This window comes from Neofelis nebulosa, chromosome 13 (assembly GCF_028018385.1).
Source record: "Neofelis nebulosa isolate mNeoNeb1 chromosome 13, mNeoNeb1.pri, whole genome shotgun sequence".
Lineage (NCBI taxonomy): Eukaryota > Metazoa > Chordata > Mammalia > Carnivora > Felidae > Neofelis > Neofelis nebulosa.
This window is the reverse complement of record NC_080794.1, coordinates 23379801-23398958: the sequence shown is the minus strand read 5'-3', so window position 1 is coordinate 23398958 and position 19158 is coordinate 23379801. Positions and strand designations below refer to the sequence as shown.

Here is a 19158-nt window from a genome sequence, read left to right as displayed (position 1 = left end):
GGAGAAAATAACTGGGCTTTGGGACCTAGCATCAAGGACGGGTCCTCAGAAATACTCCAGCCTCCAAATGGAGATCCTGGAGGTCTACACGGGGGTGGGGGACAGCGTTAGCCCAGCTCACACTGCACCTTACAAAGACTGAGCCCCAGTCTCAACTCACTCACCCCTGAGTGGGCCCAATAACCGCCGCACTCGGGGTGTGTGGGATGAAATGCTGAAGGAATATAAGCACACGAAGAGCCTCTATGCTTCTCCATACAGTCCAGCACAAAAATAAAAACAAAGAAGAAATGAAAAGACAAGATAAGACAAGACAAAAAAAAAGACAGAAAAGAAAAGAAAAGAAAAGAAAAGAAAAGAAAAGAAAAGAAAAGAAAAAAACAAGAGAAAAGAGGAGAAAAGAAAAGAAAAGAAAAGAAAAGAAAAAAATGAAAAGGAAACGAAATGAAGGGAAACGAAAGGAAAGGAAAGGAAAGGAAAGGAAAGGAAAGGAAAGGAAAGGCAAGGAAAGGAAAGGCAAAGCAAGGCAAGGAAATGAAAGGAATGCCTGGGTGGCTCAGTCGGGGAAGCATCCCACTTTGGTTCATGTCATGATGTGACGCTTTATGGTTTGAGTCCCACGTCGGGCTCTGTGGTGACAGTGAAGAGCCTGGAGCCTGCTTTGGATTATGTGTCTCCCACTTTGTCTCCCCCTCCCCTGCTCAAGTTTTGTCTCTACCTCTCTCTCTCTCTCAAAAGTAAATTATATTAACAAAAAAAATTCTTTTAATAAGAAAAGGAAAGAAACAAACAAGAAAACAAAAAAAGAGAGGCACCTGGATAGCTCAGCCTACTCGTTTAAGTGACCAACACTTGGGTTCGGCTCACGTTTGTGAGTTTGAGCCCTGGGTTGGGCTCTCTACTGACAGAAAAGAGCCTCTCCTCAACAGTGTCTCTCTCTCCCCCGTCCTCTACCCCCACCGCTGCTCTCACTTTCTTTCTCCCTCAAAATAAATAGATAAACATAAAAAAAAAAAAGTTTTACATCATATCGACCCAAAGAAGAAAGAAGAGAAACAGACCAAGAGGAGACACATAGACTGGAGTGATTGGATGCAAAAGTCAACTGTCCAAAAACCATTCTTGACAAATGGGAAATTTTCAGAGACTCAAAACAGATTCTCAAACTGCAAATTATCAGAGCTAAAATTAAGATCTCCAGGTGCCTGAGTGGCTCAGTGACTCACTCCAGGTGCCTGAGTGGCTCCAGGTGCCTGAGTGGCTCAGTGGCTCAGCATCTGACTTTAGCTCGGGTCATGATCTCGTGATTCGGGAGTTTGAGCCCTGCGTTGGGCTCCGTATTGACAGTGCAGAGCCTATAGCCTGCTTTGGCATCTATGTCTCCCTCTCTCTCTATTCTTCCCTTACTCCCACTGTCTAGCTCTCCAACATAATTAAAAGACTAAAAAATCTTGTCAATGGCATTAAGAACTCAGTCCGTGGGCTTCACATCAGACTAGACACAGGTGAATAGCCTCAGTGAACTGAAAGATGGGTAGGTAAAAATATATCTAGACCATACACAGAGGAAACGTCAAGAAAATACACAAGCCCAAAAGACACAGAAGATATGGTACAAAGGTCCAATAGGAACCCACAAAGTAGAGGAAACACAGAATGGGTAGTACCACTTCACTACAAAGACAAGAATCAAAACTGATAAAAGAACCATGAGAGTGACTCCACAAGGAACACCTCAGGCAAAAAGATGTTAACAGTCATGAGAGGACAAAGAGACCGCCTTCCATGGGACAACAACAACAACACTACCAGCTGACTCTTCAAGAAAAGCAAATGAAGCCAGATGATGGATTGGCATGTATGAAAGGTGAACTAAAATAGCCACCAACCTGGAAGTCTTTACCTAACAGAAACATTCTTCACAGTGAAGGCAAAGTAAAGATGTTTTTCAGGCAAAACAGAAGCAAAAACAAAAATAAAAACTGAACAACAAACAAAAACAACACACACACACACACACACACTCACACACACAAACCATGACTACACATCAACTACAGACACAAACTAAAATCAATATTAAAGCAGCTTGTTGCAGAAAAGAAATGTAGTCTCTGAAAGAAATATAAAAAAACAAGGCTTGCAGAACAACGTGACAACAGAAAGGGTAACTATGAGAACAAACCTTAACAAGTATTAAGTGCACGAAAGAATGACAACCAGGGGAAAATCCATCTAAAACGTAAAAATATTAGCCAACGAAAGGTGAAGAGGAGTTCAGTGTGGTTCAAGTGTCAAAGAAAAGAGCAGGGGCGCCTGGGTAGCTCAGTCAGTTGAGTGTCCGACTTTGACTCAGGTCAAGATCTCACGGTTTGTGAGAAGGAGACCCGCATCAGACTGTGTGCTGATGACTCAGAGCATGGAGCCTGCTTCAGATTCTGGGTCTCCCTTTCTGCTCTGCCCCTCACCCGATTATATTATGTCTCCCTCAAAAAACAAATAAATCTTAAAACAAAGAAAAGATAAAAGGAGAGAGCAGTGTCAGGGAAGCAGTACAAGTCCTGAATCAGGCAGGGGTCAGTTTAAAATGCACTTGCCTCTAGAAATAGATATATTCCAATTACCTAACAACTCAGTGTACAGATAAAAACTCCCTCCTACTTCTAAAGGAAGGCTAGAGACCAAAAGAACACAGAACAGCTGGGACAAAGAAGAAACTAATAATACGGTACGTGTAAACTAACATATCAGTCATTACATGTGCACAAATACTGCAAGCAAAAGGTTGACTCTCAAATGCGTTAGAAGGAAACTAAGCCTACGCTGGTCACAAAGGTACACCTTAAAACGTAAGATCACAGACAGGTGGAAGTAAAAGATCCCCAGGCAAACCCTACCGAACAGAAAACTGATGTGGCCGCTAGGACCCTCCAATAAAGTAACCTCTATAGCAAAAAGCTCTACTAGAGACAAAGAGGAACATTTCGCGATGGAAGTTCCATCTACCAAGAGAACAAGACTTCTAAACTTGCATATAATAACGCAATCTCAAAATACAGAAAAGTTGACAAACATAGAAAAGGAAAAAGAGCCACATCCATAAGCACGATGGGAGACTTGACGATACATCTCTCAGTATCTGACAGAACTGACGACAACAGAAAACTCAAGGCAGTGTGACGGGGCTGTCCAATATGGGGTCACGTGCTTTACTGCAAGTACTTGAACCGCGCGCGGCTCCTCAAAGTGTGACGTGTGCAAAGTATAAAATGCACACCACATTTTAAAGACAACGTGATAAAAGAGAATGCAAAATCATTCATAATTTTTTCTCACGCCGGCTATACACTGAAATGATATTTTGGATATGCCTGTTAGTTATATTATTAAACTCATTCTCGCCTATTCCTTACTTGGTTTCAAGTGGTTACTAAAATCTGAATTCTGTCATTAACAAACTTCATCTAACCTATAAATAGAGACTACTGCATTCCCCCAATACACATTATTTTCACGTGCCCGAGGAACAGTTCATGAAAACGAACATATGCCAGGCCATTAGGAAAGTCAGCTCATCTCAGAGGACTGAAATACTGCAGGGCATATTGACAGATTGCATTAGATTCACAGTTCAATTCCCCCAACAATTTATCACGCCCAAAATGATGGGATGAAGACAGGGAGACTTCTGGTAATGACCAGTCATGGGCGGCTGAGAGAGCACCGTCACCCCTGCCACCACAGGAGGACAGGGAGAAGCAGGCTGTCGATGAACCAGGAAGCTGACTCTCACCTGACTCGGAATCTGCAGATGCCTTGATCTTGAGAACTTCCCAGTCTCCTCAACTATAGGAAAGAAGTTTCTGTTTCTTATTAGGCAGCCAGTCTATGGTATTTTGTTACAACCACCCCAAAACACTGAGACAGATACCTTCATGGAATTAAGCTAGAAATCTGCACAAAGAGAACGAGAAAATCCCCCGAAACATCAAGATGTGTTATGCTCCTAAACATTGTGATGAATTAAGAAAAAGATGCCACAATGAAAGTTAGGAAATAGTTTCACATAAAGATAATAAACATTTGGCTTATCAAAACTTGTGAGATCAGGAAAGGTGTGCTTAAAGGGAGACTCATAGCTTTAGAATACATATATCATAGGATAGCTCAGTTGCTTGGTGACCAACTCTTGATTTTGGCTCAGGGTATGATCCCACGGCCACAAGATCGATCCCCAGCCTGGCTCCACACGGAGTGAGGAGCCTGCTCGAGACTCTCTCTCTTTCTCTCTCTCTCTCTCTCTCTGTCTCTCTCTCTCTCTCTCTCTCTCTCTCTCTCTCTCTCTCTCCCTCTGACCCTCTGCCCTGCTCATGCTCTCCTTCTGAAATGAATCAACACACTAATAAGCAAGTAAATACAATACACATACTGGAAAGGAACAAAGGCTAAAAATCAAATGAAGGATTTAGTTCAAGAACTACCAGATGGGACAGCAAACAATCACCAAGTAGATGGAAACAAAAGGGCAGAAATCAGTGCTGCAGGAAACAAATAGTAAATCACAGAAATCAAAAAAGCCCAAGTTGGTTCTATGAAAAAGAAACAAAGCACAAAGTACCAATATCAAGAAGTTCTAAAGCAACTATCACACCAGATGCTGCAGATAGGAGGGATATTAGAAACCAGTTGACACTTACTCCTTGGAAAGTTTGGGAGGTCAGAGCAAACTCCTAGAAAACAAAATGCCTTATCTAAATAGACACAAGAAGATATGGGAAATCAGAAAAATCCTATTTCCCCTTAAGAAAGGAATCTGCAATGAAAACCCTTCTCACAAGGAAAACCTTACACCAGCTGTTGGCCTAGCACTTCTTCCCAAAAGAAAAGAACACACACAAAAACTTTTCTGGGAAAGCACAAGATGTGCTTCTTCCTACGTTGTTTTAGGAGGCCAGCACGACCTTAAACCCAAACCCCAGCAAGGACGGCACAAGAGGGTGCAAGGGAACACCCACCTCTCTCTTGAATACACATGCAAGAATGTAAAGCACACTTTTTACAAATGGAATCCAGTGCAAAGAGAATGCATAGACATCAGGTTTGGATTAATCTAGAAGGCAAAAGTTGTTTTAAGTTAAACCACAACATTACACAAATCACTTGTCCCCAAAGATGCACAAAACACATTTCAGAAAATTTAGTATTATTCTTTCTTTGATGATTGTTAAAATATCAGAGCAAACTAAAAATAGAGGAGAATTTTCATGTTTTGACACAACTATCTACGAGTAACGCCACGGCAAGTGTCATATGTACTGGTAAAATACTGAACTCTTTTTTTTTTTTTTTTTTTTTTAATTTTTTTTTTTAATGTTTATTTATTTTTGGGACAGAGAGAGACAGAGCATGAACGGGGGAGGGGCAGAGAGAGAGGGGGACACAGAATCGGAAACAGGCTCCAGGCTCCAAGCTATCAGCCCAGAGCCTGACGCGGGGCTCGAACTCACGGACCGTGAGATCGTGACCTGGCTGAAGTCGGACGCTTAACCTTAAGACTGCGCCACCCAGGCGCCCCAAATACTGAACTCTTTGGGACACCTGCGTGGCTTCTAGTCGGTGAAGCGTCTGACTCTTGATTTCAGCTTAGGCCATGATCTCACGGTTCATGAGTTCAAGCCTGGCATCAGACTCTGTGCTGACAGTGTGGGGTCTGCTTGGGATCCACTCTCTTTCCCGCCTCGCACTCCCCTTCCCATGCATGCTCTCTAAATCAATAAAGAAACAAACAAACTTTAAAAAATATTAAGTATACAGAAAATTATGAAACCCTTCTCTCTCGTATCTGGAAGGAGACAAGGACACCTACTCTCACCACTTCCCTTCAACACAGTACTGGAGGCCCTAGCCAATCCAAGGCAAGAAACATACAAATGGTTATACTATTGGATAGAAACCAAAGAAACTTACCACAAGGCAACACAGAGAACGTAAGGCAGACATACACAAGAATGTGAAAAGCTCTGCCATTCACAGATGTGTTCCACACACATAGAAAGAACTCATTCAAATCAACAGAAAACAAAACACACAACCTAATCACAAAGTGGCTTCCAAAAGGCAATTATTTCTCAAAAGAAACATGTAAGTGGCCAAGACACACACAGGGGCGGGTCCCACGATTACACCATACCTCCCAGCACCTGAGCCCCAGCAACCAGGTAACACACGAGAAGAGGCAATACCAGGCATCGGCCAGCCCCGAGCTCCCGCACGCTGTTGCTCGTGGGGAACAGACACGTGCCGCCACTCACGCCCTGCTCCTCCAAGGCAACCCAATACGATGCATGTGGATCTGCAGGCAGCCTCTGCACAAACCGGAGCAGCCACAGCAGAAACAATAAACCGTGCTGTGCTCACACACTGGGCCTTCGACAGCAGGGGAGGACCAGCACAGCCACACAAGGAAAGCAGGTGCATTGCGCACACACAGCGCTCAAGGGTTGGCTCAACATGAGGCGAAGAACAAGCCAAAGCAATCGCCGGTGAAAGTCAAGACCGTGGTTGCCTTTGGGGGACGTTCGGTGGGAGTCAGTAGGAGGTAGGAAGCACGGTAAGGTTCCATTTCTTCATCCAGGTGGTGGTTCCAAGAATGTGTTCGCTGAGTGAAAAATATGGAAGATCAGCTGAAAGTAGTGGCCTAGGATGTTCCAAACGTCCACCGCGTGCCACACAACTAGGCCGCTCTGTGCGGGCAGCTAACCCCCAAGAGAAGCAAGGAAGCCCCACCCATCTGAGTGCAGAGTCAGGAAGGGGCATCCAGACACCCGAGGAGCTACTGCCACACCCTACTCGCCGCCAGCTGTTCCTCTGGGGGAGTCCACATCGCCTTCCTAAACATCATTGGCCACAAGACACTGAATGCAGAAGCAGCTGGAAGAATAAACATCTTGCACTAAGCCAATGCCAATGCCAATGCCACGCTTCTACACAGTGTTGTTCTGAAAATGTACGTATTTTTTGCACGAAAGGTATGAGTACATTAATCTGCCCTAATTTATTGTCTTTAAGTGAATTCATCACATCTGAGATGCTCGGATTTGGTTTGGTTTCCTTAATGTTTGTTTTTGAGAGAGAGACACAGGGCATGTGAGGGGAGGGGCAGAGGGAGAGGGACACAGAGAGTCTGAGACAAGTCCAGGCTGGCAGCTGGCAGCACAGAGCCCCGCATGGGGCTCTAAACTATTAACTGTGAGATCACCACCTGAGCCAGAGTCGGACCCTTAACACAGAGAGCCACCCAGGCGCCCGCTTCAATTCTCGGTTTAACCTCACCACAGTAGAGATCCAGAGACACAACCCCCACACACGAAGGCTCTCTGGGGCCCTCAATAATCCCCTGATGTCCAAGTGTCCCGACACCACCGAGTCTGAGAAACACTGACCCAGGGAACAAAGGACACTCTCCCCTTCTTCTCGTCAACTTCCCAATTTCGATAGGGTTTCGCCAGCTCACCAGACTCTCTAAGGCCTGGCCCACAGGACGCAAGGGCCTAAGGCGGCCTCTGTTCGTGGCAGCCGCCTCGGGGGACAGAACGTGTGCAGCCTGTGCGGGGTCAGGGGACGGACAAGGCGGGAAGGTCTCCGACAGCCTCTGCGAGGGCGGGCGGCACACTCCTTACACGACAGCTGCGGTTGAGGCAGGCACCCGGAGAACCTCCCAGAAGCCACTACCTGCAGTGAGAAGGGCCCTTACTGCCTGCCAAGCGGTTAAGCCAGCACTGCCACGGGAGGCGCCCCCACACACACCCCGCCGCCACAGAGCGGCCACCACGACTGACTCACGTGAGCCTGCGGGCCTCCACACAGACAGGACGGCCTTCCTCCCGAGGGTGGCCAATTGCTGTCCCCCAAGTGAGCAGAACCAGGGCGCCCCGAGCCACCCGGCCTCTCACGGCTGGCACTGTGGCCTCTGCGGGAGTCCGAGCGGCGCTGGGTCCACCAGAACTCACCTGCCTCAAACAGGAAGGTCTTCGGAGAAACAGGGACCCCAGGGCGACATCCTTGTAGGTGGAAGACTTCTAGCAAGGGAGAAGCCGGATGCTCAGAAGAGCACATCCCTCGCCCTCCACAGCACCTGCGGGCTCCTACCGCCTTCAAGAACCCGCCGGCCTCCTGCCCACCTCTCCGCCTGGCAAATGCACTGTGGCGCCAGCACCAAGAACCATGTGTAAGAACCATGTGTGGGCTAGGACCAAGGGAAACCTCCTGCAGTGTTTCTCCAGAAAGGGGTGAAAAGTTCCTGGCACTGGCTTTTGTTGCCCTGTCCTTTGAAGCCAGTAGTGACACCTAGTTAACCGATTCTGACTTGCGGCCAACCCTCAGGTATTTGGAGAATGGCTCTACTGCACCAGTCCTTGAGTGGGCTCGGTCCAGCACGTAGCAGATCCTGAAGAATATTGCCAATGGATGAAGTGTCTGCTCTGCATGGTGAAGGCATCTGTATCCTCCAGTGGTTGGAGTTCTGCTGACGAACCGATGAAGATTGGGGGCGATGGTGGGGGTGGTCCAGAGCCCAAGACCAAGAAAGATCTCCTGAAGACATCTTTCATACAAAAAAGGTGATTTTATTAAACGATGGGGACAGAAACCACATGCAAGAAAATCTGCACCGGGGTCCTGACGGGTAACTCATTATTACACACCATCAGGTTGGCAGGGTGTCAAGGATAGGGTTAGGGTTAGGGGGAAGCAAGTTTTCAGCGCCTTGAGGGACTAGGTGTGGCTAGGGAAATGGCCTTCATTACCACATAATAAAACCCAAGTCATGACACCCATTCAATGTATATGGGCGGGTGCATAAGCTTGGAGGAATACTGCCAGCATATGCCTTCGGGCAGTTGAAATAAAAGAAGTTGACTGGAATGTTTTCAAGGTTGGGATAATGTTAGGCTTAGGTTGTGTTTTGCCCCTAGCAAAGGGTCATCACCATCACCGAGCAGCTAAACTCCTAGAGGGATGTCACTCTATCCGTTTCAGGGATTGTCAGTGGGCTATAATCAGTAAGGGAATTTAATTTTCATTTGCCGTAGCATCACACATTACCATGACAAGCGCTTAAGGCCCTTCTCTCTGTACTCAGGTGGTCAAGACTGTCCAAGGTATAACAATCATATCCCACCCAGGGTGGGAGGAGGGGCTAGCTTGTGCTTTACCCCTCAGCCTGCCTTATGCTCCCTCATCATATCCTCCCTGAAAAATGTCAAATTTGAAACCTTGAAGATGGATGAAGGTGGAAGGTCTCAACTTCTGTAGCTTCTTTGTGCTGAGTAGGGACATAGAGTCATCCCTACCTATATGGATCCTTATTGGTCTCTTGGGCAACGTACAGAGGAGTTACAAAAGGCAGTGGCGGCTGGATCCAAGGTGGGCCTTCTTGAGTAGAAAGGCTCATCATTTGGCTTCAATCAAGTGTAGTGATGGAGTCGGCAACAGGCAGGGAGCGTGGGACATCAGGCCGGTGGAGCCTTCCGGGCCCTCCCAGCCGGGTTCTATGGGACTCCTCGGCAGCCTTAGGGTGAGCGAATCCAGCCACCCGGCCCTTCCATCCCGACCGCCCCACCTGGTGGAATCCCGCAGCGGAGAGCCCAGCGCCCGCGGGGAACATCTCCAGCCCGAGCCCGCTGCCCTAGCTGGGCGTCGGGAAATGCCAGGGGCCCTGGGGCTGAGGGCTCCTGGGAGGGAAGAGGTCCAGGACCCAGGGAGCCCAGACCTATGGCGGAGTCGGAGTCTGGGGTCTCGCTGCCCCGGCCGCCTGCCCACACTCTCCTGGGTTCTCTTATCCACCCACCCAGCCCCACCCTCCAGCCCTCAGGTGCCAGCCCCCGTCCCGCCCTCACCGTTGCCCCCCTCCGTGCGGGTGCGGGTGTCGGTGGTGTGTCAGGAAAGTTGCAAAGCTGTGGGTGGGTTCCAGCCGATGCAGTGGGATTTGGCCGGGTGCGGGGAGCGGGGAGCGTGCCCCTTGTGAAGTGGCCTGGGGTGTGTGGGCCCGGGATCCAGGTGGGGCAGGGAGGGGCCGAACCGGGCCTGTTGGCTTTCTTGGCTCTGGAGGGGCCTAAGGAGCAGTGCCTGGGGTGTCTTTGGCCCCAGGCGCCGCCCTCCCTGGAGAGAGAGGGACACAGGCAGGGAGGGGGGACATGCGGCAGGAGCCAAAGGAGAGGTGAAGGAAGCCAAAGGCAAAAGCCAATGGCACATGGTAATCCCAGGCGCTCTCCCATCCAAGTTCTAACCAGGCCGACACCGCTCAGCTTCTGAGAGAAGACTGGGGTCGGTCACTTTCATGCTGGTATGGCCATAGACGCCAGTGGCTGGCGCTGGGTGCCTCAAGAGCCTGCTCCCCGCCACCCAAGCCCAGCGTTTGCCGCGCTTCCCCATGCACCTTGCATCCTGCCTGCCTGCCTGCCTCCGCCCTCCGCCTCGGGTGCCTGGAGGGAGGCGGAGGCCGCACAAGAAGACCCTGGCAATGAGCTGTGGCGCAAGCCCCGTCGTTCTCCCATCCTGGGACTCTTGCAGGATGCTCCCGGCCTGGCCCCAAGCCCGCCACCTCTTCCATCCCGCACCGCACGGCACCGCACCGCCCCTCGCAGCCCCGCACCACACCGCACCGCACCACACCAAGATGGGCTGCTCAGTGGGAAGAGGGTGGAAGCTAGCGTGGGGCATCAGGCCGGTCGAGCCTTCCAGGCCCGCCCAGCCGGGTTCTAAGGGCCTCCTCCGCAGCCTTAGGGCCAGCGCATCCAGCCACCCGGCCTTTCCCTCCCGACTGCTCCACCTGGTGCAATCCCACAGCGGAGTGCCCAGCGCACCCGGGGAACATCACCAGCCCCAGCCCGCTGCCCTAGCTGGGCGTCTTGAAACGCCAGGGGGCTGGGGATGAGGGCTCCAGGGAGGGAAGAGGTCCAGGACCCAGGGAACCCAGGCCTGTGGCGGAGTCGGAGTCTTCGGTGTCGCTGCCCTGGCCGCCTGCCCGCAGTCTCCTGGGTTCTCTTATCCACCCACCCAGCCCCCACCCTCCAGCCCTCAGGTGCCAGCCCCCGGTCCCGCCCTCAGCGCTGCCCCCCTCCGTGTGGGTGCAGGTGTGGGTTGTGTGTGAGGAAAGTTGCAAGGCTGTGGGTGGGTTCCAGCCAGTGCAGTGTGATTTGGCTGGGTGCGGGGAGCGGGGAGCGTGCCCCTTGTGAAGTGGGCTGGGGTGTGTGGGCCCGGGGTCGGGGCGGGGTGGGGCGGGGCGGGGCCGGACCAGGCGTGGTGGCTCTCTTGGCCTGGGTGGGGGCTAAGGAGCAGTGGCTGGGTGTGTCTGGTCCCAGGCGCAGCCCTCCCTGGGGAGAGGACACAGGCAGGGAGGGGGGAGATGCGGCAGGAGCCAAAGGAGAGGTGAAGGAAGCCAAAGGCAAAAGCCAATGGCACATGGTAATCCCAGGCGCTCTCCCATCCAAGTTCTAACCAGGCCGACACCGCTCAGCTTCTGAGAGAAGACTGGGGTCGGTCACATTCATGCTGGTATGGCCATAGACGCCAGCGGCTGGCACTGGGTGTCTCAAGAACCTGCTCCATGCCACACAAGCCCAGCGGTTGCCGCGCTTCCCCATGCACCTGGCATCCTGCCTGCCAGCCTGCCTGCCTGCCTGCCTGCCTGCCTCCGCCCTCCGCCGCGGGTCCCGGGAGGGAGGCGGAGGGGGCGCAAGAGGACCCTGGCAAGGCGCTGTGGCCCAAGCCCCGTCGTTCTCCACTGCAGGGACTCTTGCAGGATGCTGCCTGCTTGGCCCCATGCCCGCCACCTCTTCCATCCCGCACCGCACCGCACCGCCCCTCGCAGCCCCGCACCACACCGCACCGCACCACACCACGATGGGCTGCTCAGTGGGAAGAGGGTGGAAACGAGCGTGGGGCTTCGGGCCGGTTACCACACCACGATGGGCTGCTCAGTGGGAAGAGGGTGGAAGTGAGCATGGGGCATTGGGCCGGTCGAGCCTTCCGGGCCCGCCCAGCCGGGTTCTAAGGGCCTCCTCCGCAGCCTTAGGGCCAGCGCATCCAGCCACCCGGCCTTTCCCTCCCGACTGCTCCACCTGGTGCAATTCCACAGCGGAGTGCCCAGCGCCCCCGGGGAACATCACCAGCCCCAGCCCGCTGCCCTAGCTGGGCGTCTGGAAATGACAGGGGCCTGGGGATGAGGGCTCCCTGGAGGGAAGAGGTCCAGGACCCAGGGAGCCCAGGCCTGTGGCGGAGTCGGTGTCTGGGGTGTCGTTGCCCCGGCCGCCAGCCACCTGCCCGCGGTCTCCTGGGTTCTCGCATCCACCCACCCAGCCCCCACCCTCCAGCCCTCAGGTGCCAGCCCCGGTCCCTCAGTCGGGCTGCTCACTGGCAAGAGGGTGGAAGCGAGCATGGGGCATCCGGCCGGCCGTGCCTTCCCGGCCAGCCCTGCTGGGTTCTCATCGCCTCCTCCTTAGCCCTTGGGCGAGCGAAGCCAGCCACCAGGCCTTTCCCTCCTGTCTGCCCCACCTGTTGCAAACCCACCCCGCAGCCCCCAGCGCCCCCAGAGGACATCACCAGCCCCAGTCCGCTGCCCTATCTGGGCCTCGTGAAATGCCAGGGGCCCTGGGGATGAGGGCTCGAGGAGGGAAGAGGCCTATTTCCCAGGCAGCCCAGGCCTGTGGCACAGTCGGAGTGTGGTATCTCTGTGTCCCTCCCGCCCCTTTTTTGTCCCCACATCCATGCACCCCAGCTCCAAGCCTCCATCATGGCCCACCCCCCACCCTCCAGCTCCTAACTCCAGGACCCCGGACTCCGGATCCCGGACTCCGGACCCCGGACTCCGGAACCCGGCTCTGCCTGCAGTCTGTGCTGGTGTATGTAGTATTTCAGGGAATGTACAAAGCTGGGGTGTGGCTTCAAACCCATGCAGTGGGATTGGGCCTGGTGTGGGGAGTCGTGAATGGGGAGCGGCCCCTTGTGACATGCAGTGGGGTGTGCAAGGCAGGCCAGGCCATTGGGCTGAACTGGGAAGTGCTGAGGGAGCACTGGCTGGCTTGAGTTTGGCCCCAGGAGCGCCTCTCCTGGTCAGGGAGGGAGGGGGGTGGGCTGGCACCATAGAAGAGGTCAAGTAGGTCAAAGGCAAAAGGGAAAATCCTACAGCACCCGGTGTTCCCAGACGGTCTCCCATCCAAGTACTAACGAGGCCCGACCCTACATAGCTTCCAACACAAGAGGAGATCCGGCGTGTTCTGGTTAGTTTGTCCCCAAATGCTACCTGCTGCAGTTGGGCTCCAAAAGATCCCTGTCCTCGCCTCCCAAGCCCCGGGCATATCCCATTCACCCGTGAACCTGCCTGCCACCTTGCCTGCCTTCTTGACTGGCTGCCTCCCGCTGCCGACCTCCGAGGGCCCCGGGTCGGTGGCGAGGGCCACGCAACAGGCCCCGGGCACCCCGGAGTGGCGCAAGCCCTGGTGTTCTCTGATCCCGGTACTCTTGCAGGCTGCTCCGGCTTGCTCCCACGCCAACCTCCCCCTCCATCCCACAGGTCACGGCACCGCATGGCACCGCACATCGCAGCATCTCTGCACACCACACTACACCACCACTTACCACACCACACCACACCACACCACACCAAACCACACCACAGCACAGCACACCATTCCAGGTCCCGCTGCTCACTGCGAAATGGGTGGGAGCGAACAGCAGCATCCGACAGGCCAGGCCTTAGGGGCCCCCTGGATTCTTAGCGCCTCCTCCCCACCCTCGGGCAGCCCCCACCTGGCCATTCCCTCCCATCTGCGCCAACTGGCTCAAACGCAAACCGGAGCCCCCAGCGTCCCCAGAGAACATCACCAACCAAAGCCCGCTGCCCTAGCTGGACCTTGTGAATTGCCAGGGGCTCTGGGGATGAGGGCTCCGAGGGAGGGAAGAGGTCCAGACCCAGGCAGCCCTGGCCTGTGGCATAGTTGTAGTGTGGGGTCTCTCTGTCCCTACCGCCCCTCCTTTGTCCTTGTATCCAGGCACTCCAGCCCACACTCTCCACCGCAGCCCCTAGCTACCACTCTCCAGCCCCACGCTCCCATCCCCCAGCCTCCAGCCCTAGTCCCCAGCCACCGGTCCCGGCCGCACTTTCCCTCTGTGCAGGTGTGGGTGGCGTGTTTCTGTGACTGACTGATTTCTCTCAGCTTACCCCCTTCCTGTTCCATCCACATTGCTGCCAATGACACGATTGCGTTCTTTCTCATTGCACATAGGGCCCATTAACTCCCAGTGAGCATACGTGAAGGTTGTTTTCAACCCCCACCGACAACTAATTTCTGATGTCAACGAAAACGTGTTGTGCTCCTCAAAACCTGGGGCATTGAAGTCTCTTGTTTGTGCAGTGACTATTACTGTGCTCTTTGCCCCCGCCACAGACTGCCTCAGCATCCTGCTTTCGGAGACTCTCAGGGATATTGCATGCCCAGTCGTTTCGCCAGCAGGTGAAGCCAAAGAAACGACTCAAAAAAAACTACACAGAATCAGAACCCAGTCCTACACACTTGGGCATCAGCTCGTATGGGGACTCTGCCCTCCAGATCAACAATGTTTTACCTACGGACAGGAAAAGCTGCAAAGATGGCAAGTGCTCCCACCCCCCTACAGTGTGTGATGACAGATGTAGGGTTTCTTTTGGTACATTCAGGCTCCTAGGTGTAGCTAAAATATGTTCCATTTCTCTATAACCCACAGATTTTCCATAGTCATAGGACACCAAGCTTCCCTGGGGAATCGTGCTCCCACTCTCCTCCCATGCTACCTGAAAGCAATCATTGGCTGATTTACCAAAGGATCCATTGACCTCCTGTCACTTATCACTCGGGGCTCAAAAGGCTGCAGTTGGCATGGTAAGAGTCATGACGAGGGAGCATGAGCCAGGCTGAGGCTAAAGCGCAAGTTAGAACCCCCCTTGCCACCCCACGGTGGGTCTGAGGGATATCCCCTGGGCACCACTGCTACTCAAGAACAAAGGAAAGGGGCTTAAGCCCTTGCCGTGCTAATGTGGGAAACTCAGGCACAGGAAAAATTAAATTCCCTTAATGCCTATAGGCCATCGACAACTCCTTGAAACCAGCACAATGACCTCCCTCTAAGAGCTCAGCTGCCTAGATGATGGCTCTTTGCTGGGGGCAAAAGAGAACTGTAGCTTAACATTACCCCAACCTCCAGGACCCTGTAAGTCCACTTCCTTTGTCTCAGTTTCGCCGAGATATATGCGGGCAATCATCCTCCAAGCTTATGGCCCCTGATCTACATTTAAAGGATCTCATGACTCGTGTTTTATTAAGGGGTCATAAATAGTGTTTCCCTAGTGACAGTTAGCCCCTGAAGGTGCTGGAAACCTTGCTTCCACAATTCCTTAGAGACTTATTCCATCCCTGACCTCCTGCCAACCTGAGGGAATATAACGATGAGTTAGTTGTAGGACCCCAGCACAGCTCCTCCAGGCATTAAGAAAACCACCTTTTTGCACCAAAGACGTCTTCCAGAATTCTGTGTTGGTCATCAGCTGTGGACCAGTCCACCATCATTCCCAAACATCATCATTTTGGCGTCCCAATGTGGGGCTTCGAATCTTCTCACCTTGACTCTGTGCTTCAGTGTCAATTTGGTGAGTATGTTTTCTCTTTCCTCATTTACTCTCATTTCAGGGGATTTTTGAGAAGTAGGGTCTTATGGGAACACTTTTGTGGGGATTGCTCTGGCTGCAATCCTCTAGGCTGTGGCGACTCTACGGGGAGGAGAAAGCCTGCCTTTTGGTTGGAAGTTAGGACCTTGGGCAGAATGGCAGTGAGATGCAGAAACTTGACGCCCTCTCTTTATTCCTTTCCGTGTCTACAGTTGTCTGTCTTGGGCAGTGGACAGCCACCTAAGTGACTACCATGTCTGCCAATCTTAAGACTCCCGTGTGTGAGGATTCCTCCTCATTGGTCGAATGTGACCCCCTCCATATCTCTGGGCTAGCCTCTTCTGCATGCCAGATCTCCACTGAGAGCTGACCGAAACCAGTACCTGACTGAATTAAAACCCAACAGGGCGCCATTTCCTAGGGAGGTTCGCTGTGAAGACTACGCGGGTCGAAATGCCACTTATATCATGATGGATTTCTCTTCTGTTTTCCCTCAATGTCCTCTACTAACTACTACTTAAAATTGGGTCATTTCCCCTTGTCAAACTCTTCTAGTATTTTCCATGGGTTGAAAATGGCAGTTCCTTCTCTGCCTTCTCAGCAAGGGAGACGCAGGTCTGTAAGTCAGGCACCCATCTGTTGTCTAGAATGCAATGGGGAAGCCGGTAGGGGTGGACAGGCTAGCATCCCTCCTTCAGGAGCCCTTCCCCACCTGGTTGGCACTCATAGTGATTTCGTTCAAGGGATACCTCGGGTCACTTTGACATCTCGGGAACCCCTGACATATCCTGTGTGGGGGATGCTACTGGGGAGTCGGGATGGATTCTAGGGGTAATGGACCTTCTCTCTCTCTCTCCTTTTCTCTCTAGGTGGAACGTGGGAGTTCCTCTTTGGTCCGCAAGGATTCTCTCTTAGGATGCCTTTTGAACCCACTGGAAACAATTGGGTTTGAAAAATGTGGAAAGGACTGATCCTGTAACACTGCATGGCCTTACTAAACAGGGCACATGGACGGCTGTTAGCCTAGGTTCAGCCCGTCAGGGCTAACCAGGCCCAAGGGCCTCTTGCAGGATGTGTTTGGTCAGTAACCAGGCCGGTGAGCTCCCCGTGGATATGTTGATGACAAATGTCTAAACAGGCCTCCTCCTGAGAAAACTCAGGCACTGAAGGAAACACAGGCCATCCCTGAAAAGGGAACGCTGACTCTTCCTCCCTGTTCCTCTGCCTGATAGATGTGAGAGCCTCTCCCTCATTCTTTTCGTGGGTTAAGGGCTACAACTGGAGGCAACTGTGCTCAGGTTACCTCAGGATGGAGACTTTAAGGAAAATTCCCAAGCAGCTGCCGAGCAGGGACTGGGGCGGGGGGCTTCTGGAAGCTCTGCACCTGGACGGCCACCCCTCAGGCCTGAGTCAAGGTGCTATCTCGAGAGGCCCAGTGCATACCCTGCTCTAGAGGGAGGGGCTCCATCACCTGCACTCTGGTTCCCATGACACCTCACTCACCTGGTCAACTCTGCCCACCTGGACACCAAACTTGCCTCCAATGCCCCTGATGGACTGGACCTGGGACGAGTGCTTGGAGAGCTTCGACTGATACTCGTGGCCGACAGCTGATTGAAACAGGTCACAGAGCAAAGGTGTCAGCTGCCGGGCATAGCAGCTGTATCACACACCCCCGGGCATGGTCCTCGGGGAACAGGCCCCACCTTTGTCCACACCAGGGCTCCTCCTGGGAACAGGCTCTGTGTGCAAGCTGGTGGAGGAGGGATCCCTGAAGCCACCCAAGACCCTACCAGGTGGGGCTTGTGATCTGAGGGGCGTGGGGAAAGGGCCACGAGGCCGGGACCATCCACAGCCGAGTCTGACACCTGGCACCCACAGATGGCGATACAATCACTAGCTCTGTAAAGCGAGGCACTTGCCTACCGTGTGGCGTAGGAATGAGGACCAGAGATTTGCGGCGACAGGCGGAGACAGACTCACGCTCTTGGTGACACCATGCACTCCACCACTCTACCCAGAAACTGCAATTGCAACGCCTGCTCTATCCACATACATGGTCTGCCACGCAGGAAAGTCTAGGCTTCCCGCCACTCTGGCCTCGGCGGGGTCGGCCACCCATAGCCTCCATGCCACACCGGGCACCACAGCACTTTGTAAACAAAGCTTCTGGAATACAGCCCCCACCGAGCATTTATATATAAGCCCGTTTCTGAGATCTGCCCACCAAATTCAGTAAATGCCAGATGTCCCACATCCTCCAAAGCTGAAAATATGGACTACCGAGCTCCCAGGATAGCCCCCGGCCCTGCCTGGCCTCCCAGCACCAGGCTCTGTCCCCAGTGTGGACGGCCCAGACATGTGACCCAGTGCGGGCATCTGAACCTTCCCTCTTACTGCCTGGGACACGGCACATACACACCCCTCCACCTGGTCTCTCCAGGGCCTTACAAGATACCTGGGTCAGGAGAGGCCGGGGTGAAGAGGAAATCAAGAGGCCCTTCTCAGCACAGTTCAAGGGAGAGAGCGGCGAGGTTTATTCCAAACTTCGGAGCCATGCCACTCTCTCCCCTGCATGGCTCTGCTATGATGTCCATCCTGCCTGGAGACCTGAGGCACCCTGGACTCCCACAGCCTCCAGGCTTCTACTCAAAAGTGCTGACAAAGCTCCCCTGGAGGACAGCCTGCGGAAGGGACTCCCCAGCACAAAACTTAGCAGAAAGAAGTTGTAAGAGAGCTTTTCTAAGAGTACTGCCAGAGATGCAGAGTGGCAATTTTACCAAGTTTTTTCTTTAATCAAAACAGGTTGATCCAACTGAGAAAATCATGCCTATAACTAGGCATCAGCACCAGGGAGGGCGTGGTCTGGAAGCCTAGTTTCATGGTCCAGGCAGGGGGTTGGCCCAAGGCCAGGAAGGAGCCCAGGAGCGAGAGCAGGAATGAGGTCCGCCTCACTGGCACACCCGCAGACAAGGGCAGGATACCAGACATCAGTGCACACTGGGGACTGATGGCTGCCACACCTACCCAGGCCACACTCATGCAAACACGTGCCTGCCTGAGCAGAGTTTTCCTCTCCAAGACTCCATCACATTCTCCTCAAATCTTAACACAGGGATCTCAGGGCTCTTTCCAACTCAGAGAGGACAGGTTACAAAGAACTTCAGAGGTACGTATTTTTGAGTCTCATTTTTTCATCTTTATTTTTTTGTGTGTGTGAGACAAAGAGCATTTCAGGGAGGGCAGAGATATTGAGAGAGAGAGAATCCCTAGGAGGCTCTGCACTGACAGGAGACAGCCCGATGCAGTGCTCAAACCCAGGAACCGTGAGATCATGACCTGAGCCGAAACCGGGAGTCAGACACATAATAGACTGAGCCACCTAGATTTCTGACAAGTTGGTCCAATCTGGAAGAGCTGGAAGCCAAGCTTGCCTACAGGTGCAGGGAGGCACGGAGAGA

At 52.9% G+C, this 19158-nt stretch overlaps 1 protein-coding gene across 1 annotated transcript in view; it reads right to left on the bottom strand.

The window, feature by feature from the left end:
* The window catches only part of LOC131492404 (liprin-alpha-1-like), a 40660-nt gene extending 21972 nt beyond the window's left edge, over positions 1–18688 (bottom strand). The window contains 3 exon segments of the mRNA XM_058696032.1: positions 14382–14414; positions 17201–17357; positions 18528–18688. Of these exon segments, the coding sequence (XP_058552015.1) occupies positions 14382–14414; positions 17201–17357; positions 18528–18688 (351 nt within the window).
* Positions 18689–19158: the final 470 nt, after the last annotated feature.